Source organism: Leptodactylus fuscus, chromosome 1, assembly GCF_031893055.1.
Source record: "Leptodactylus fuscus isolate aLepFus1 chromosome 1, aLepFus1.hap2, whole genome shotgun sequence".
Lineage (NCBI taxonomy): Eukaryota > Metazoa > Chordata > Amphibia > Anura > Leptodactylidae > Leptodactylus > Leptodactylus fuscus.
In genome coordinates this window covers 78,298,750-78,316,132 of record NC_134265.1, presented here as the reverse complement: position 1 = coordinate 78,316,132, position 17,383 = coordinate 78,298,750, and the positions used below count along the sequence as shown (strand labels likewise).

Sequence of the window (17,383 nt, the reverse complement as noted above, 5' to 3'; positions counted from 1 at the left end):
GCTCATCGAAATTGGACAATTGAAGATTGGAAAAACGTTGCCTGGTCTGATGAGTCTCGATTTCTGCTGCGACATTCGGATGGTAGGGTCAGAATTTGGCGTCAACAACATGAAAGCATGGATCCATCCTGCCTTGTATCAACGGTTCAGGCTGGTGGTGGTGGTGTCATGGTGTGGGGAATATTTTCTTGGCACTCTTTGGGCCCCTTGGTACCAATTGATCATCGTTGCAACGCCAAAGCCTACCTGAGTATTGTTGCTGACCATGTCCATCCCTTTATGACCACAATGTACCCAACATCTGATGGCTACTTTCAGCAGGATAATGCGCCATGTCATAAAGCTGGAATCATCTCAGACTGGTTTCTTGAACATGACAATGAGTTCACTGTACTCCAATGGCCTCCACAGTCACCAGATCTCAATCCAATAGAGCATCTTTGGGATGTGGTGGAACGGGAGATTCGCATCATGGATGTGCAGCCGACAAATCTGCAGCAACTGTATGATGCCATCATGTCAATATGGACCAAAATCTCTGAGGAATGCTTCCAGCACCTTGTGGAATCTATGCCACGAAGAATTGAGGCAGTTCTGAAGGCAAAAGGGGGTCCAACCCGTTACTAGCATGGTGTACCTAATAAAGTGGCCGGTGAGTGTATATATTGCCAGGGAATATAAAATCCCAGGTACGTTCACCTGTAACACACCTAATGTAGTGTATTTAATAATATGCACCAAATGTTCCACTGAAAATCTGTATGTTGGAGAGACGAGTCAGAAGCTTAGAATGCAGATTAACTCACATCGCCATACAATTAGAGAAAAAAGAATGGACCTTCTCGTGTCAAAACATTTCTGCAATGAAGATTATAATATCACCAATGACATGAAAATTTTGGTTTTAAGAGAGAATTTTAAATCAAGGAAAGAGACTGATTTATGAGTACAAGTTTATGACCCTGCTTCAAACATTGCAGAAAGGGATGAATCTGTCACAACTGAGACAGCCAGCCATAAAGACACTCTGTGAACTGATAAGAACATTGCAAACTGATGAATTGTTTATTTGTATGTACCAATAACCTTCTTCCACCCTCCCTCCTAGAATTCTATTCCTTAGTGTCCTTTTGTACATATACTGTATATACATCTTTCAAAAATTATTTTTCGATATACCTGAAGAAGAAGAAGCTGAGAGCTTTGAAGCGTTGTAATCTGTCATCATGAATGGTGAATTTCCCAGGAACGTTCACAGTGTAATTACAGAATTACAACATTGTCCAGCCCACAAATATGAAGCAAAGATTACCAGACTGCGAACATATACAAGTCTAACATTTACATGTAGGACTTCATGCGCAGCCGTATAAGGGAAAAAATAAACAGCAAATGTTAGGATATTTACACTGTTTGGTGTACTCAATGGAAAATGTTCCTATTGTATGTTGAATTTGTCCTATAATGTCCTTTGACATACATTTGGTGTCTAGGTATTGGCATATTTTTATTATTTAGTCTTAATCTAAGTACCGGTAGGCGTTCACAAACACTTTCCTGCAGACTACGTAGGTTTCAACACAACAGATATGTACTCCCCCCTAAAGCAGCAAAAACAGGTCTAACTTCTTGAGGCATGGACTCTACTAAACCTCAGGAGATGTCCTATGGTATTTCACACCAAGATATTAGAAGCAGATCTTCTAAACCCTGTAAATTGTGAGGAGGGGGCCTCCATGGTTGTACTTTTTTTTTTCTCCAGCACATCAACATATAGTCAGACTGAGCTCATACACATTGTTCAGAGATGGTCTGAGGGGCACAACAGTGTAGCAGTGACATTAAGAAATACTAATGCAAATGGAGCAGTGTACCTTGTCTGTGCCAAGGTTTAGGTAGTTGGTAAAGTAAGTGTCAACATAATATACACCTGATAGACAGGACCCAAGCAAAGCATTGCCCTGGAGCATCACATTGCCTCCCTGCCAACTTGTCTCCTTCCATAGTAAATCCTAGTGCATTGTCACAGACACCTGGCAATAAATAACATGTAGGTATAACAATGCTAAGAAGTCACTATTCAAGAAAGCAACCCATTACTATTACAGTCTTTAATGTATAAATAATGATTTTAGGCGTGTTCTTACAGCATTCACCTATAGCAGCATACCAGACTCCTGAAGAGCCCAAACAGTGTAAAGGCAAAACGCATAGATTGGAGAATTCTCTGTTTTCTATAGACCACTCAGATACTATTATATTATACCAGTATTAAAGGGGTTGGCCACTTTCAGACCAATATTGAGAAACAAATGTTATTGTTTGTATAATAAAAAGACATACAATTTTCCATTATACTTTCTGTAACAATTCCTCACAGTTCTCTAGATCTCTGCCTGCTGTTATTCATTCTGTTATTCTAGTGGATAAAAGTCTGACCATGGTCATGTGATTTACGGTCCATGGTCATGTGATGAGGATGTACTGAAGCATTTACTAAAGGAGGGTGCGGTCACTTTAAAAAGCTGCATGTCTGGTTTTAAACTACCTAGAAAAATGTTCCTGGGATCATAAGACAAAGAGATTCTCAACTACCATATGCTGCCGAGATTGAAGTACTAACTCTAAAAGAAAGAGAAAACTAAAAGTTAAGAATGTGTTATATGTATAATGAACTGAATATGCCAGAGCCATTTTTTCTAGGTGATATAAAACTGAGGATGCATTTGAAGTCACCATCCCCCCCCCCCCCTTTGGTAAATGCTTCAGCTCTGCATATTGACAATCAGGGACGGTTTTAGACAAACTGTGGCCCTGGGAAAATTTAAAAGCAGGGCCCGAAATACTGATATACCAACAACACCATCATATTTGCAGCAGAAGCCCCTTTAGTAACTCCCCCTTTCTACCTCCAAAACAGTAACAACCACCCCCTCTTATGCCCACACACACTACAAATAAGTACTGTATATACTCGAGTAGAAGTCAAGCTTTTTAGCACAGTTTTCGAGTCAAGGTGGGCGGCAGCTGGAATTTCAAACTGCAGAAGTACTTACGGTACTCCTCCTAGCAGGACCGGAACGCAGCCTCCGCTCCCTTGCTCTCCAACACACGCCGGGTGACATTGCCACGTAAGCTCAGGCCCGCACCCGGCGTGTATCTGTATTCCTGGCCTGCTAGCAGAAGTACCGTAATTACTTCTGCAGTTTGAAATGAACAGCATCGCCAAGCTCCTGCCGCCGCTGGTTTCCTGCAGTGCCAGGAGCATGGCGATGCTGCGGTCCCCGGCACCAGCCCCAGTGTCTATATGCTGGGTCCGTAACTATAAAGTTAGCCTTGCCCATACCTTTAAAGTTGCAGGCCAGCTCCTGTGCGGCGAGATCCGCAATAGTAATGTATAGAATCTCCCATAGACGGCAATACACTTTTACGCTTTAGAAAAAAAATAAAATAAAAGTTCTAAATCACTCCTTTCCCTAGAATACATACAAGGGCGGATTCACACCAGCGCCCGATCTCCGTTATGCAGGTTTCCGTTTTCTGTCGGAATAAGATGGAAACCGACATTCATTGTCCACCAGTGAGCGCCTTCTGCTCTCAGTGGCGAAAGATTTTTTTATTTTTTTTTTACCGGACACAAAGTCCTGCATGTCCGACTTTGTGTCCAGTAAAAAAAAAAAAAATGTTTTGCCAAGGAGAGCAGAAGACGCTCACCAGCGGACAGTGAATGTTGGTTTCTATCTTCTGCCGACAGAAAACGGAAACCTGCATAACGTAGATCGGGCGCTGGTGTGAATCCGCCCTCAAAGTAGAAAATGACTGTGAAACACATACACAATAGGTATCTCTGTGTCTGAAAGTGCCCGGTCTACTGAATATAGGGGATCTGCAGTGCTCCTGTTCCGTCAGGAAGGGGTTAATAGGAGCACTACAGATACCCTATATTCAGCCAGACTGAATTCTAAGTGGGGGGGGGAGGGAGGGGGAAAAAAAACAAAAACAAAAACAAAAACAAAAAAAAAAAAAAAAAAAAAACAGTCCTCAAGCTCAGGGAAGGGGCAGACAGACAATCAAAACACCCCCTCCCCTTCCCCAGCATCTACTGCACCCATTCCGGCCAAATTATATACTCGAGTCAATAAGTTTTCCCAGTTTTTTTTGTGGTAACATTAGGGGCCTCGGCTTATACTCGGGTATATATGGTATCTTTGTACTGCCTAAAAGATTTTTGCAGTCCCATCAGTTAATATAAGGAAAATGTTCGTTCTTGTACTGTGTTAGCCAGTGGGTTGGAAATATAAAAAACTTGATAGTTGATACCTTTTATATATACACACACACATATTTATTATAGTTTCTCCTATAATAATGCCCCTTATATATAATAGTTTCTCCATTATAAATACTAGCCCCATTATAGTTAATCGATCCCCCACATAATTTATAAGCCCCCCTATAAATAACAGTATGCCCCATTAGCAAATAATCCCTTTCCCTTACCAGAAAACAATAGATCTTGTACTCTCCTTAGTACGCTCGCACGATGAGCGTAGCAGCTAAAGTGTCTTCCCTGTAGTAGTGCCACAGGTAGCACGATGTATTAACGTCATCACACCATCTGCGCCGAGATGTCTTGTGCGTTACAGGCGGTCTTCTATAGCAGATCAGAGACCTTTTGGCTCTCTGCTCTGTCATAGAATTAAACAATATCAGGGTGCACAGGCACAGCTAAAAGTCTAAAAGTCAGTCTAAAAGCCTGATGCTCCGGATCCTGGAAGCCCCTTTGGGCAATTGTCCAGGGCCCCCCATTCCCAGTTTGCCCCCACCTCCCTAACGCTGTCCCTATTTACAATACAACTGTGTATGGACTTTCCCTAGTAAGAGCTCAGTTACAGGGTTGCTAAGAATGTTACAGCTTGTCTTATAGTAAGAATGAAGCTCGATCGCTTAATAAAGTAGATTACAAAATTGGTCACGAAAAACTCCCCGACACAATAGTGAAAATAAAATAAGTTACACTTTAAAGGGGTATTCCCATGTGAATAATTATTTTTAAATTTGTAGATTATTAAAAGTTAAACATTTTTACAAATATAAGTATTTACACATTTTGCAGAGTTTTAAAGATTTTCTCTAAATATTTTGTGGTCACAGTCTTCTTATCTTGATCGGTTGCCAGTGGATACGACCATGAATGCAGAAACTTTCTAAGGTCAGAAAATCAGCCATGATTTCTTTATTGAAGCCGTGATATCTTCTGATACATGTAGTCCCCCTGCCTGATAACCCGGCTACAATAAGAATATCATGGCTGGGTTCCAGACAAGACCCAGGCCATAGAAAGTTTCTGCATTAGTGTTCGTATCCATTGGCAACCGATCAAGACACCAGACTCTCACCACTAAGAAAGTTAGAGAAAATCTTTAAAACTTTGCAGAATTTTTAATTACTTATATTTGCAAAAAGGTTTATCTTTTAATTACCTATAAGTATAGATATGATCATGTACATGGGAATACCCAATTAAGGATAGGTCATCCATTCAGGATCGACAAGGGTCTGTAATAATAGGCACCAGCCAGCTTTGAGACCAACACAACATTGTGCCAAGCCGGTCTTCTCCCTTGCTGCTGCAGAGACACCTGAAGCCACCCATCATTGATGAAGGACCAGACAAACACTGGGTAACCTGGGACAGGGGCCTTACCCTTCCCAAGTGGCTAGCTACAAGCTGAAGGTGTGCATCCACACAACCTAGAGTGGTCACTTAAAGACTGAGGCATATGGATTCGCATGTTATAGATAGAGATCCCATTACACAGAATCCTTGTGACGATCCTCCTTTGCTTTCCTCTTATATGCCACATTACACTTTGATCAGGGATTAAAGGACAGATCAGAGATTCTCTGATCTCGGTTTCTAGAGCAGAACACAGTGGCAGTGCCCTTATGATTAGAGCGCCTCCGGGGACCCCTGCCCGTGCTCTACTATTACGGTGCGGGTCATCACGCGGTTAATTCTGTCAGGAACTTTATCATAATGCATACTGGACAAATGTTACACAGTGTGAATACTATTTAGCCCTAGAGTCTGGAACAAGCTTTTTCTGCCCCATTAATTTTAAGTGCCCACATATTAACACATTAGAACATGTCTCTCTTACGGAAACATTCAACCAAGTCTTCAATATTCTAGCAACTACCAGAGCCATAAGCAACACATAATATACTTAAAGGGGTTTTTGGAGATCAACAAAATCTGTATGGGGAGAGGAGGTGGCATAAAAGTAATAAGAAAAAAAAAAAAAAAAGCTCTGGTGCTTGCTTCTTAAATGGGTCGACCCCCCACAGTCTGCAAAAAATAAAAAAATCCACCTTATGTGATCAATACAAAGACAACATGGGAAGAAGGGTGCACTTCCTCTGAAGAAGAAATAAGGGAGGCAAAGCTGACCACCATTAAGAACAATAGAGACAGAAACAAGTATTAGGATACCTGAATTCATGATTAACAGGCGTGTCCCAAAACTTATGTCCATATATTGTCTCATCCCAAGACAGCTGGTGAGAGATCCTGGCAAGGGCAAAGAAAAAGACTTGCAGGGTATACAGATTAGACAGCCACTTAAAGGGGTATTCCATCTGGATATTTAAGGTTATGTCCAATGGTTATACCATAAATGCCCAAGACACGTTGGTCACAGCCTCAGTTACAGGAGAGACACTCGTGCAAGTCTCTCCATTTACTTGTATGGGATTTCCTAAAATAGCTAAGAATGCCTGCTGAATAATTTTTGTACTCCCAAACAAGTGAATGAGATCTGTGGATGCATAGCTGATTCTCCCTTCACTATAGATGTAAAACAGAAGTCAGGTGTCCCCCTGTCCTTGTAACAGATACAGGTAAAGGGAACCCCTATCAGTAATCTTTGGTTTTTAATTAGTTTTTGTTTGTGTTTTTATAATAGGAACAACTTGATGTACTTATGGGTTAATAATTTCTAGGGCTGAATACATACATGGAGGGCAAGCAAAAGCTAATAAACAGTTACCTTTCTGTTGGGCATACACTATAGAAGTAATGAGTTTTCCCTGGTTCATTACATATTTTAACTATAATGGGGTCCGCCATTTACAAACTGAAAGCAGTGGAAAGAAAAGCCTTATAAAAATGTTTTGCCCATATTATAAATGCCATAGCGTTTATATGCAAATAGAGAGAGAAAAAAAAAAAAAAAGTTATGTGTCAGAATCCAAGAATTAATAAAGCCAAACAAAATACCCAAATAAATAAAAATAAATCTCAAGAACCAAAGTTAATAGTAACCAAAACAACTGAGGCAACGCAAACAATACTAAAAAAATACAAAAGTAATTAAATATCAAAAAATACATGAAAAACATACAAGACACAGGAAAACAAACAAAAGGAGGTTTGGCATCATGGTGGCTCACTGGTTAGCTCTGCAGTCTTGCAGCACTGGAGTCCTGGGTTCGAATCCCACCAGGAACAACACCGGCAAGGAATTTGTGTGGATTTCCTCCCATACTACAAAGACATACTGATAGGAAAAAAAAAATGTAGATTGTGAGCCCCATATAGGGATCACAATGTACATTTAAAAAAAAAACTAAACAAAAAACAAAACAAAAGCAAGTTCACCACTTAATGGTAAACAAATACAAGAAACAAAAGGTAGGTGTGGAATAGACTTTCTAAAGGCTATGCAAAGGTGTGATTAGTTAAAAATGACTTTTCCTAGTGATAGAGCCCCTTTAAATGGTAGGTTTACAAATACAATTTGTCTATAGAAATTAAGCTTTCAGTGAATGGAGAAATTGTTTGGAGTTTGGAAGGCGGCAAGTTATATAAATAAAAAAATGGTTGCGGTTGATAGGGGTTATATAGTGGCAAAAATTAGAGCCTTCCATGACAGAAAGAGTCAGGAAATCTCTGATAAAATACTCAGATCCAGTGTGAACAAAGCCTTACCTGTAATATCTACCAATCACTGTACACATACTGTATATGTATATAATAATTTTTAGTCATTTTCTGCCAGGAGCTGCATTATTTCTCCTCTGGCAGACAATGAGCGATAATGTGCTGTAATAAGAATATTAGATTTTGTTCTGAATGAGCAGCATTAAATCAATGTCAACAGCATTTGTTCTGGCCTCACACCTCAGGATACTTGGGAGTAATTTCATTATTGCAATTGTAGAAAGCAAATGTCAGACAAAATCCAGAAATCTTTTGCACATCTGGAAGGTAAAGCAGAGAGCCACTGCCTCTAGACAAATATACATTACCAAAATGCAGGTTAAAATGATATCTGGTAGCAGAGACTATAATGACTCTGGGCCCCAGGTTATAGTATAATCTCAGCATCATAAATACATTATACATAGTCTAATAGGAGGGCTCAGATAAAAGGAAATAAGAAAGGGATGCTAAGCAGTATTCAATAGAATTTGTGTGTACAATTCTCTATAGAGCACAATTTAATAGGTTACCAATTGTGAATTGTAATATACATATTTTCCTGCCTTTTTTAAACCAGGAAAGGACTCATGAGACGTCATCATTGCATTGAAATAACATTGATCAACAATGTACCTGAGAAACATGAGGGTGGGGAGGGATATTTATTTAAAAAATAAATAAAAATCACCAAAAACATTGTTTTTTTTTGTAACCCAAATTTATGGGGCTTAAAATCTCTAACAACTTGTGTGTAAACCAGGAGACATGTAGACTTTGGGACCACGGGAACCAAAATGATACAGATCCAGGATACAACCAGTGCATGAAGTCACCATATATGCCAAACTAGATTTCAATCCCCAATAATTACAGAAAGGTCATGAGGTAGATGTAATTGCACTGTAAAATCCCCTTAGATAGATGGGCTAAACAACTTAATAAAAAGGTTACTCACAACCAAGGTAGGAGAAACTTGATTCAACCAGATAAAGTTGTGTAGGTGGGCAATAGTGTTGAAATAAACCTATTAGGTGATTTCTGGTGAACAGACTGTGATAGAGAGAGAAGCTGAGCTTTGTGATACAGGCTCATATGATTTGAGCAGGATTCCCGAGTTAAAAGCAGAGTAAATCTTGATGAGACTCCTAGAAAAGACTGAGTCCTGGTTACCAGATTGCCAGCCTGGTCTATACAGACATTGATACAGGGACTGAGTGTGTGAGGGGTCAGTAGGACTCTCAGTCTCTCCTAGGAGTCTGGACAGAATTTACTCTGCTCTTTTCTCATAAATCCTTCTTCCAAATCTTATGAACACATATCACAGGGCACAACTGGTCTGCCTTCATGGTATCTTGCTCTTACCTAGGCCAACATATCCCTGCAAAGGTTCAATAGGAATTCTATGATTAAAAAAATAATTATATATATATATATATATATATATATATATATATATATATATATATAATCTGTTCCATTTCTTTGGCACCAAGTTGAGAATGGGAATAACACTCAGACAGTAGGGACCAATACTTATCACATAATGCATAATCTAGCTATGGAAGTAACAGGGTAAGAAAGGTAAATGAGTACAATATCTGCATTTTATGGTCTTTGATAGGATCACAATAAACATCCCATCCCACTGGCTGTTAGATCTGACAGACTTTCAGAAACTGGAGTAGTTCACACTCGCGTTGCTTTACTAGATTACCCCCTTTTTTTGGCAAAAATCCAGCTCAACACAGAAATGTCAACAATAGTAAAGTAAAGGCACTAAAAACAACAAAACAAAATTATGTTGTTTTTTTTTTAATTATTTTCCACAAACCTGTTAGGCAGATCTTGGTTCAGACTACATTATATGTGGCTTTGCACAAATTTCTCAAAAAAAAAAAATAAAAAAAAAATGGCCATAAACATTCACCGACTATTGATTCTTCTTTTTCTCGTATTAAAATCTCCAGTCAGTTCCCTAACCATTAACCAGAATGATATGGAGGTATATTGTATTTATCCTGCCTGGGGGTACAGGTGACCTTGTCCAGAGCTGCCATTTCAGTCATCAGCAATAAACTGTACTACAGCCCAAAAAGAGGACAGCAGTGAAAGAAGGGTCTTCCTTAAGATCAGACAAGACAACTTGAGAAACCCTCTGAAGTTCCCAACAGGAAAACAATCTAAGGGCCCCTTCACATGGAGTAAACGCGCGTGTATTTTGTCAAAATACACGTGTAAAAATCAGACTCCCATTGACTTCAATTACATTTTACACGTGTATTTTGACATGTGTAAAAGAAAATGCCATTGAAGTCAATGGGAGTCTGATTTTTACACGTGTATTTTGCCAAAATACACGCGAGTTTACTCCATGTGAAGGGGCCCTTACACTGGTAACATTCTGCTCTCCTAACCTATCGCACTAAAGTTTCCACAGACCAGGACAGTGAATTGCTGCTGCACTACGTTATAGGACTATGGACTATCCACTGGCTGTCCTGGACATAGACATTAGGGTAGCATTGTATCTTAGTGGTTAGGAGTGCACAGTATACAGAGCCACCTGCTTCCAGCTCCATACACTGTACTCAAAACAGTAGCCTAAACAGTCCATGTATGTATTCAGACAGTGGAAATTAATGAGGTTAAAAACCACATCAGAAACTGCAGTGGAAAAAAAATGGTCATGTTAGATTTTTTTTTTTTTTTTAAACCTTACTGCTGAAACAATAAAAATAAAATAAATATTGCATCAGAAAATGCCAGGAAGACCTGACCCCTATATATGAATAGGTGCACCTCTGTTAGCATTCATTTTACATAGAAAATGCAATGTGAATGTACATCAAAATTGAGGATCAGAGTGGTTCATTTGTCAATTTATTTAGGTATTTGAATGATACATTAAATAGGGTTAGAAGATTAGGAAGAAGCTACTTTGGGTAAGACAAACCTCAGGTCAGGCTGCCATTGATGCACACCATAAGCGTTTTACATTGATATGCTGGTTTGTAAGTTTACAGAAAACCCCATTTTAGGCCGAGGCCCACTTTGCGGAAACAACCTTTTTTTCCCAGGTTTTGCAGAAGTTTTTTGGAGCTAAAGCCAGGAGTGGCTACAAAAGGAATGGGAAATATATAGGAAGTGGTTATACTGTACTTCTCCCTTCTGTTCTGTCCATTCCTGGATTTGGCTTAAAAAAAAAAAAAAAAAAAGGCCTTAGAGGGAGTTCACACATAGTAAAGTGGAGCGCAATCTGGCACGTATACGCATGTCAGCAGTTTGCGCGCTCAAAAAGATCCCATTGATTTCAATGGGAGTTACGAGCGTATACGCCACGTCATTTTGCAGCCACAAAATTACGGGCACAAAATTATGCGGCGTATAGACTCGTAACTCCCATTGAAATCAATGGGAACTTTTTGAGCACGCAAACTGCTGACACGCGTATACGTGCCAGATTGCGCTCCATTTTACTACGTGTGAATTCCCCCTTAGGCTGAGGACCCATGTTGTGGAAACGCAGCTTTTTTTGTTTCAGATTTTGTTGAGGTTTTTTGAGCCAAAGCCAAGAATGGCTTCAAAAGGAATGGGAAATATATAGGAAACTCTTACACTTCTATCTTCTGCACAATCCACTCCTGGCTTTGGCTTAAAAAACCGCAACAAATCTGCAACAAAAAAAGCTGAGTTTCCGCAATGTGGGGCCTCAGCCTTATGCATACTTATTGTCCCAGTGTTTCTATTGCTCCAGAACATCTGAGACTTGTAAAATCTGCATACTGCTGGCAGAAAGTATAAGGAGCGGGAAGCAGGAAATATATTCCCCAAATACATCATTTTCCTTTTGTGTACCTGTAATAACAGCAGCACAAGTGGTAGAGTAACAGTATAAATCAGATATTTGTGGAGAACACTAGGAAGAGAATCGGGGGGAGATCAGCTGCTTTTTGAAAGCCTTCAGCGCCTCCTATTAGTCAATACTGCTGATAATTATTATTTTTTTATTTTTCTTTAATGCTTATATTCTAAAGCTTGAAATCATTACACATCACACCTACTTCTAACATCTGAGAGTTCGCTATAAATGTAACAGTCAATACCAAGATGTTACATTAAATCTCAACTTATACAGCAGAAGGGATATTTGTGCTGCAGCCGATACATTCCGCTCACAGAGAATTTCCTAGAATTAACCACTTCCGGACTGCCCATAGACTATATACGTCCGGGAAGTGGTTGCCTTGTTCTGACAGGACGTACCGGTACGTCCAGTCAGAACACAGCAGCTGCACAGAGATCGTGCAGCTGCTTTCAATGAGAGCCGGCTGTAACCGGAGCTCCCAGAGAGAAGCCAGGGAAGATTTATTACCTCCCCTGCCGTCTCGAGCGCTGTATACACAGCTATGGACTCTGCCATAATTCAGCCGCCCTCTGACCCGGCGGACACGTGTCTCTTATGACCTTATGGGGACACAATCTGAAAAAAATAAATAAATAAATAAAAAAAGTTAAAAAAAGTAAATAAAATAAAAAATAAATACGCTAATAAAACGCCGTTATTAAAGGTTATGGCCCCACCCCCGACGACACCATACAAAATAAAAATTACGGTAACGGAGAGGAAAAACTATATTATAAAGTTTTTCAGTGACACTTTGTGTTATTAAATAAAAAAAAAAATAATAAATTGAAAACCAGACACAATTTCCCTCCTATTATGTTCATATTTTCCTGGATATAAAAATTTTTTAAACACATTTGAAAATAAAAATAACAAAAATAAAGCCCTATGTGTCCCCAGAAAAAAAGACGCAAAAATTAGTTGACTGAGACATAAGGGAAAAATGTTACAGCCCTCAAAACCACACATACAAAATAAACCTAAAATGTGTCTGGTCCTGGACCACAAATTGGCCCGGTGCTGAAGTGGTTAAAAGGGGTTTTCCCCAACTCATTTTCATCTTATACTCAGGATAGTTCCTCAATAAGAGATCAGTGGCGGTCCAGCTGTTTGAAGGGGCTGCAGCGCTCCAACACCCTGACCGCTTCACTTTTTACACTGCAAGCTGTTTGCAGCCTTGTCCTTAGCAGTGAATGAGAAATATTGAGGGACTGAAATAAAAAGACTAGAATAAACACGCCTAACTTTGGTATTATAAATCCTTTAAAATGCCATTTATAAATCCTCCCTGTCCTTAGTTCACAGAAGTCTCACCCCAACCAATGACATGACTGTGTGTCCAGTGCAAATGAGTTTTCTTGCAGCACTTCTGTCGCACGCCTCTTCTCTGGGTCCAAAAGCGCCGACTGCGCATATCCGCCACCCATTTTCCTGTGGCTTCTCCTATTCGGCCACATGAAAATGGCCGACAGACAAGCGCAGTTGGCGCTTTTGGACCCAGGGAAGAGGAGCGCGAGAGGAAAAGGAGGAGGCGGTGAAAAACAGAGATCGTTGCTGGAGAGTTTTCAAGCTTCACTGCCGATGCACTGGGGACATCCGCAATCCTGCAAGAAAACTTATTTGCATAGGGAAGAAAGAAGAAATTCCTTAGGAAGGGTGCCGGGGATCAGAATAACCTTTCTTAAAGGCTATTCCTATGTGTACTTATTGTAAAAAGGGTTTCAAATGATAGAATCCCTTTAAAATGAATAAAGGACACATTCAGAAGTAACAGTATACCTGAAATATATTGTGCAAGCTCGAGTAACAAAACATAAGCTGTATCATATCGTATTATCAGATAATGTGGCTGTAGATGCCAAGTATTCAACCGCATCATGTGTATACAATGTGAAACAGGTATCTAGGCACGACTTACAATAGTCGGGAAACAATGTATAGACAATAAGAAACATCAATAAAGAAAACCCCTGGAAGTTCTCTCAACAATCATTCAGATTTTCATTGGAGCATTTTGTCACCACAGACAATATGGGGGGGGGGGGGGGCTTCATCATTTCATATACACCAGAAAACTGGCATACAGGGATAATACTGAGGTTTATGGTTGTGCAAGCCAAGGCCCTTTTCTGTGCCAAACGAGCACCTCAAGTCCCAATCCGTACCACATTATGCAAATTTGGCCATTACAAAATGGGCCGAGGAATCATTTACTAAACTCATGCCAGTTTCCTGAATGGAAATCTACACCAGTTCCTACTTGGTATGGATTTCCATTCAGCTACTGGGACCTCCAACAGATTCATGAAGAGGACATAGACTTCTTAAATGTTGTGTCCCCTGCACCCGTCGGGCCTTTTATTAAGGCTGGAGTATGATACATCTAATCCTCAGAACAGGGGTCCCCAAACCCTCCAGATGGAGAATGAATAAAGAGGTGGTTGCACATTTGTGGGCAATCCACTCGCTTCTATGGCAGTCACAGAAATAGCTGAATACACCATTCTCATCTCAGGTAGGGATCAATTCTATGGTCGCATTACTGACCCATTCTTACAGCTATATGGCAATCTATATACTGTATAATATGTCAGGTGCATCTATACAGATCAATAAACTCCAAGGTGACTGCTAATAGTCTATTACAATATGGTAGAGGGTACAGATTACTTACAATGTAATACTCGCCTCACTTGCTGCAGAATGGGGCATTCAGGTCCACTACTGACTAATACATAGCTAGAATATATTTTACAAAAGATTGTCTTTATCATCAGATCTGCGTATTGCTAACAGCTGCTGAAGAACCTGTATCACAAAGAGAGTGAGAACACTATATGTGTGTCACAACTGGGACATGAGAAGGATCTTCATCTATAAGGGATTTATGACAGATCACTTCAGCAGAGAGCGATAAGCTTTGTCTATGTAACACCAGTTATCTTGGTATATTTGTCAGGGGTGGAGAACAGAAGGTGATGTTTATACAAATATTATCTACAGACATATTAATAGGAAATTCCACTGACACATACATGATGACTGGATTTATGATGGCAAGGTATCCTGACATACATAAAACAGATTGGTCGACACGTCATAATTTCAGGACTTGACCAAACCACAGCACCCTATTAAGACGCATGAAAAGTGTAAAGCAAGGCGCAAACATCTGTCGAAACTGATTTGCACTAGAAAAAAAAGATGAAACTTAGAATTATGTTGCAAGGGCCTTAGTAAATCTGTGGAATCTTAAACATGAGGCCTTTTAGGTCATGGCTGGGCACAAGCAATAAGTCATAGAATACCACATAAATGTAGCCTAGGCTATACAAAGGCTTTGGTAGTGCAACCTAAGGCTAAGTTCACACTTGCAATGGGTGTAGAGAGGTTGCCTGCTAAAACAGAGGTTAGCCGCGGCCCCCATAGACTATACTGGGTGTCCTTTCTCTCCAACGATTTTTGGTGGATTCCGCTCATATGGAGACTCCGACACAGATGTGAACATAGCCTTTGAAATTGCTGTATTGCTTACCACTCCTTCCTCAATGTCAGTGAAAGAAGTCACACTGCAACCCCAAATTCTAGAAGGACACAAAATAAAACCCTACTCGATCTTTTTGTCGGAACCAAAGTCACATCGTAACTCTAGTCCAAATGTATCTGTCACTTTGAGCAATAGACTGGTAGCTCTTCTGTAGATACTTAAGAAAGCCACTACAGAAAAGAGTTCTCAAAGTCACCATATCTGCCCCAGGGTGGTCTACACCAGCTACTATGGTATATTTACCTGCCCCGGGGTGGTCTACACCAGCTACTATGGTATATTTATCTGCCCCGGGGTGGTCTACACCAGCTACTACGGTATATTTATCTGCCCCGGGTTGGTCTACACCAGATACTATGGTATATTTATCTGCCCCGGGGTGGTCTACACCAGCTACTATGGTATATTTATCTGCCCCGGGTTGGTCTACACCAGATACTATGGTATATTTATCTGCCCCGGGTTGGTCTACACCAGCTACTACGGTATATTTATCTGCCCCGGGGTAGTCTACACCAGATACTACGGTATATTTATCAATGCATGTATGGCAGCTTTCTGACATAACTGCACTGAGAACAGAATGCACCCCCTCCCCATATATTCTGCACCTCAGACTAGCTCACTCAGCACTTTCCCATTGACTTCCATGGGCAGGGGGCACAGCAGACATGGAGGGTCTCTCACCGTTATGGGCTGCTCCTGCAGGCTCCCCACAGAGAAGCAGTTATCCCCCGGGTTGACGGCTCCTGTCAGCACCTGGTGCAGATTCATGGTCCAGCGGCCGCATAGAGCCCGGCACACAGCGGGTAGTGTCAGCACAACATGAGACTTCCCGGAGTCACACTGCCTGCTGAATGTCACTGCCAGCAGCCGAGCAGCAGGGCCGGAGCCGTGGCAGCGCTGCCAGGAAGGTTGCCGTGTACTCCGGGTACTGCACAGGTGCTGCTGGGAAGTAGGAGGACTACTAAACCAAACGCAGTGGGTAGCAGAGACCAGACACTGAGGTAAGCACTCTCCCCGCACTGCGCATGCGTCTGTCTCTCACTGCACCTTCACTGCCGTCATCAGTGCGCCAGCGTCACCCTCTGCAATCATGTTCACCCCGCCCTCTAGCGGTCAGTGTGTTACATTTGAGCTCAAATGAACGGAGAGAGGTTGGGGTCGTGTCCCGGAAGGCAGGGTCTGATTGGACGCCTCTTTTACTGATAGGCGGGGTTTTAGGGTGACGTACAAACTCATGCGCAGTGACCGCACAGTCACATGAGCAGTGTAGCTGCTGGTATGGTTGGTGCTGTGGCTGCTGGTGTGTGTAGTGCTGGCTTGTTGGTGTATAAGCCGGCGTGTAGTGTGTGCAGGAAACATGGCGGGGCATACTACTGTATACTGATACATCTCATAACATGTTGCTGAAAAGTTTGGGTTCATCTATGAATGTATCTAGAAAGTGACAAGCCCTTACCAAACATGAATACCCATTACCCCTTCACAGTTCTATGAGAGGTATGGGGAGGCACGCTTGTTGGTACAGGAACAGACCCCTAAATTAAAGGGATTCTACCACTAAAGCAACATTTTTTCTAATTACCACGTCGGAATAGCCTTAAGAAAGGCTATTTGTCTCTTACCTTTAGACGTGGTCTCCGCCGCGCCGTTCCTTAGAAATACTGATTTTAACCGGTATGCAAATGAGTTCTCGCAGCAATGAGGGCGGGCCCCAGCGCTCAAACGGCGATGGGGGCGTCCCCACTGCTGCCCGAGAGCTCACTCCAGCGCCGCCTCCATCTTCAGCTGCAACCCCGCCTCTTCTGTTTTCCGTCTCGGTCCAACTTCCGACGCGTGTGCTGTACACTCCTATATTGAACTAAAAGAGCAAGAGCGGCCTCCCAAAAATGACTGCCAGCCATACAGGAGCATACTGCACAGGCGTCGGAAGTTGGACCAA

At 41.3% G+C, this 17,383-nt stretch overlaps 1 protein-coding gene across 1 annotated transcript in view; it reads right to left on the bottom strand.

The window, feature by feature from the left end:
• The window catches only part of DMXL1 (Dmx like 1), a 98,866-nt gene extending 82,412 nt beyond the window's left edge, over positions 1-16,454 (bottom strand). Inside the window, exon 1 of the mRNA XM_075272123.1 lies at positions 16,126-16,454. Within this exon, the coding sequence (XP_075128224.1) occupies positions 16,126-16,212 (87 nt within the window). The 5' untranslated portion in view covers positions 16,213-16,454. The remainder of the gene's footprint in view (positions 1-16,125) is intronic.
• Between the last annotated feature and the right edge of the window lie 929 nt (positions 16,455-17,383).